Source organism: Corvus kubaryi, unplaced genomic scaffold (assembly GCF_017639235.1).
Source record: "Corvus kubaryi isolate FWS band 111438036 unplaced genomic scaffold, C.kubaryi_AGA036_p1.0 37395, whole genome shotgun sequence".
Taxonomy (NCBI): domain Eukaryota; kingdom Metazoa; phylum Chordata; class Aves; order Passeriformes; family Corvidae; genus Corvus; species Corvus kubaryi.
The window spans coordinates 6,553,352-6,557,660 of NW_024581134.1; the positions used below are offsets into that span (position 1 = coordinate 6,553,352).

A 4,309-nucleotide genomic window follows, 5' to 3' on the forward strand; every position below is an offset into this window, starting at 1 on the left:
GAGGGTGGGAGCAGGGAAGGAGGGTGGGAGCAGGGATGGAGGGTGGGAGCTGGGATGGAGGGTGGGAGCTGGGATGGGTGGTTGGAGCAGGGATGGAGGGTGGGAGCTGGGATGGAGGGTGGGAGCTGGGATGGAGGGTGCAGGAGCAGGGATGGAGGGTGCAGGAGCAGGGATGGAGGGTGTGGGAGCAGGGATGGAGGGTGGGAGCAGGGATGGAGGGTGGGAGCAGGGAAGGAGGGTAGGAGCTGGGATGGAGGGTGGGAGCGGGGATGGGTGGTGGGTGTCATGGATGGGTGGAGGAGGAGGGATGGGTGGTGGGAGCTGGGATGGGTGGCAGAGCACCAGGGGACAGGCACAGGCAGCAGATGGGGACATCAGGGTCACCTCCCACCGCTCCTGCAAGCACTGGCACCAGTCCTGCAGGCTGAGGCCGTGTGCCACAGCTGGGGCTGGGCATCACCCAGGGCTGGGCTTGGGGCTGGGCTGCCCTGGCAGCCTGCCCAGCAGGGACAGAGGGGGCAGAGCAGGGCACAGAGGCTGCCATAACTCCGTGTTCCCTCCTTCCTCCTCCTCTTGGAACCCCCCCGCCGAACCCCCCCCATCCCTGTGCCAGCTGGGCATGTGGGCACACGGCCACTCCGGGCTGTCCCTTCATTCCGCACTGCCCAGCGGGGGAGAGCAGCCGCAGCTCCAGTCCCGGGAGGGCCTGGGCAGCTGGGACTGGAGACACCTCACAAGAGATCACCAAAATGGCCAAAATCCCCTTTCCTGGGTGAAGCTGTGGCCTGACCGCCACCGGAGCATCCCAACCTCATCCCAGGGATTCCCGCTGTGCTCCCAGGAAAAAACGAAAGGACTTTTTGGCTGATAAGGCTCAAGGACCTGGAGAGCTGTATGAGCATTTTATACCCTCGAGCATGTCAAGCCTTCCCCACTCCCCCCCACCTCCCTCACAGAGCATCTGCCCCTCCCACCCTCCCAAAAATCCCCCCAAAATCCCCCCCGAAGCATCCCGGAGCCGCAGCAATGCCTCAGCTCAGAGCTGCGAGCACAGGGGGAGCCTCTCCCCTTCCCAAGCACTGCCAGTCTCAGGCTAAGCTGCTTACAGGGCTCCTGCCAATCTAGCCGTGCTGCCAGGCTGCGACTTTCCAGCCCCCACCCCCTCCCCGGCTCTGCTTCCCACCTTTTCCATGAATTTATCCCAGTGATTCCTCTCCCAACCCCCCAGGCAGGTCACAGCATGTGCAGCAGAATCCCACGGAGCTGCACGGGACCAGAGAGCCCAGTTCAGTGTCCAAGCTCATCCAGCGGCAGGAATTCCAGCCCAGAGCAGTGTCCGGTGTATCCCACCCCTCCCACCCAACCCACGTCCACAGCAGTGTCCGAGTCCACGCATCCAGGGAGGGTTGGGAGCGACCGCAGAAGTCGGAGAAAGGGAGGAAGGTTGGAGGTCAGCAGCTGCTACAAGGAAGAGCTGGGCAGGTTCAACGTGGAGCAAGGAGGAGGGAAAAAACCCAAGAATCAACTGAAAAGGAGGCAAAGGGAGGACGCCGGGATTCAGGGATGGATCGCTACCTTCTAGGCCACAGCCAGCACGGGACAGGAAAGGGACAGTCAGTGGTTGGTTGGTGGAGGGTTGGTTTTGTGTCACTCACGATAGAAAACATATTCGGTGTAAGAGGTCCAGATCCTGTCGTCCGTCTGCTCGTGGGCGAAGGCACAGGTGCCCGTGGAGTTGCAGGCCACCATGTGGAAGCCGGCATCGGCCAGTTTGTCAAAGGCTTGCTCCAGGAAGGTGAATTTGAGGTAGTACCTGGACGTGTACCTCTCTGGAGGCCTGTCCGGGTCCCTGCTCTCGTTCAAGGTGTCCCCAAAGACCTCCTTGGCCAGCGAGGTCTTGCCGCACACCATGATCCGGGCCACCCTGCGGAACTTGGCGTCCGTCTGGCTGTCCCTGCCCAGCGTGTAGGAGCCGCGGTAGCCGATGGTGATGAACCCCGCCCTGCGGCCCTCGGCGCCGACAGCGCTGGCACCGCCGGGGCCGCCGGACACGACGCTGGGCAGCACGGCCGTGGCCGAGGTCAGGCTGCGGGCGGTGTCCGCACCGGGGGAGAGCTCCTCGGGGTCGCTCTGGCAGGGATCGTCCCCCAGGGAGTTCTGCTCGCTGAGCTTGGGCGCCAGCAGCTTCACCAGCTCGGGCAGCATGAAGTACTCGGCCTCGCGCTGCAGCCGGCCGCGCTCCGGGAAGTGCTCGGGCAGCACCAGGTGCCGGTCCCTCATGTAATCCAGGATGTAGCGGAACAGGAACCCGTCCCGATCCACGAAGAAGCGGCCCTTGCTGTCGCGGGCCAGCGAGCGCACGTTCTTCTGCGTGAACATCTCCCAGAGCAGCGAGCCGGGCACGCTGACCAGCGTGGGGTGCCGGGTGATGTACACCTGTCCCCCCACGTTCAGCTCGATGATGTCAGGGAAGGGGTTGTTGTCCTCGCTGCCTTTGGCACAGCCCACGGGGTCTGCCAGGGCCATGGTGAGCTCCTGCTGCTCCTGCCTGCAGCACAAAAGGGTCAAACCCATGTTAAACCTGCCAGAAAACACAGCCCACTGCCCTGATCCCAACCGACCGCAGGGGATCCCAAGGGGCCCCAAGCCATTGCCAACAATCCCAGGTGATTGGAGAGGATCCCAAGCCAGATCACACATGGAGTCCTAGAACTATTTAGATTGGAAAAGCTCTCTGAGATCATTGAGTCCAACCCAGCACTGCCAAGCCACCACTAAATGCCTGGTTTGGGTCAGCAGGCAAGGCAGGACCAGATCCTTGTCTCTCCAGGAGCCTGGAAGTCATCTCTCTTCCCCAACCCCTGCTCTTGGAACAGGCAGCACCATCCAAAGCCCCCTCCCCTTCCATGGCACGCTGAACACGGTCTGACCGTGTCACCTCCACCGGAGCTCTCCAGTCAGGAGAGGGCTCAGCGCCTCTGCCGAGGAGGTGCAGGGACGTGGGGCTGCTGTCAACAACAGGAAGGGCAGGGCTGTCACAGCCCGGGGACCCGCCAGCCTGGCATCCTGCGGGCAGCAGCAGCTGCCGAGGGAGGAGCTCCCGGCCAGGGGCCCCGCAGAGCCGAGGCTGGAGGGGTCGTGGTGCCACGCAAGGAGCACCCCGGGGCTGGGGAAAAGCGGCACCAGCGCCGTGAGGGACTGAGGGACAGAGGGACAGAGGGACAGAGCCTTTGGCACTCCCGCTCTGCCCTTGCTCCTGGAAAGTGCTCAGCACAGACTCGAAGCCAAGCTGGGAGATGGCAGAACCTCTCCAAGGGGCTGGGACCAAGACAAATCCTGGGCTGCTGCTACAGCCTCGGGCCAGCTGCCACGGATTTATACATTTTCCAAAGGCAAGCCGATTCTTGGATATCTCTTGACACTGCAAATCAGCAGCTTACATAAACCTGGCTCAGCAGCCGGACCTGGATCTGTGCCGTGCTCTGTGCAGCGATTTGGGAGAGCACGGAGGGAAGGGGTTCCCTGGGCTGACCCCCAGCTCTGCCCCCTCCCTGGGTGGTCTCAGTGCTGCCCTGGGTCTGCTTGGAGGTTGGGACCCCCCGGGACTGGTCCCACACCCAAGGAACAGCCCAAAGTCTCGCCCCATCCCCGTGTCCTGCCGCAAAGATTCCCAGGAGCTGCTCCAGAGGATCCCAACACAAATTTCGGAGCAGCTAAAGGACAAAGAGAGAACTCTGTGGGCAGTTTTGGGCACGGGGGCAGAGCTGAGCCAGCGTTCCTCGGCCACACTCCTCCTCCCGGCTCATGGGGAGAATCGTCTTTGAACAAGGAGTGACTCGGGCAGGGCAGGGACTGAAGGATGGAAAGAGGATCAGCGCGGTCCCGCTGCCTCCCGGCTCCTCGTTCCCCTCCCGCAGTGGCTCTGGGTCCCTGTCCCTGGCGATTCCCTGCCCACGGCGCAGCCCAGCGGGCAGGACCCGCCCGTGCCCGGCGCTCGCATCCCTTTGTCACGGCTGGAGGAGCCTGGGGGGCTGCCCACGGTGGGCTGGCGACTCAGGGCGGACAGGGAGGGCGGCCCCGCTGTCCCCGCTGCCCGCCCCAGGCATGGAGCCGGCGGGGCCAGCGGCAGGGACATGAGCGGGGACACGAGCGGGGACAGCCCGGCTCAGCCCCGGCAGCCGCAGCCGTCCCAGCGCTCCCCGGCCGGGGGACCCCGACCCCGCCGCCCCCGTTACCTCCGCAGGGCGGCCCGGCCGCTCCGCTGCGCTCCCCTCCGAGCCGCTCCCCTCCGAGCCGCTCCCCTGCGAGC

General features: G+C 64.5%; 1 protein-coding gene across 1 annotated transcript; it reads right to left on the reverse strand.

The window, feature by feature from the left end:
- Positions 1-1,540: 1,540 nt before the first annotated feature.
- On the reverse strand, positions 1,541-4,309 carry LOC121670211 (BTB/POZ domain-containing protein KCTD12-like). The gene is made up of 2 exons (XM_042040111.1): positions 4,236-4,309; positions 1,541-2,548 (listed from the first exon to the last, which is right to left on the reverse strand). Exon 2 carries the CDS (start codon positions 2,524-2,526, stop codon positions 1,648-1,650), a length of 879 nt encoding a protein of 292 aa, XP_041896045.1. The 5' UTR covers positions 2,527-2,548; positions 4,236-4,309; the 3' UTR covers positions 1,541-1,647.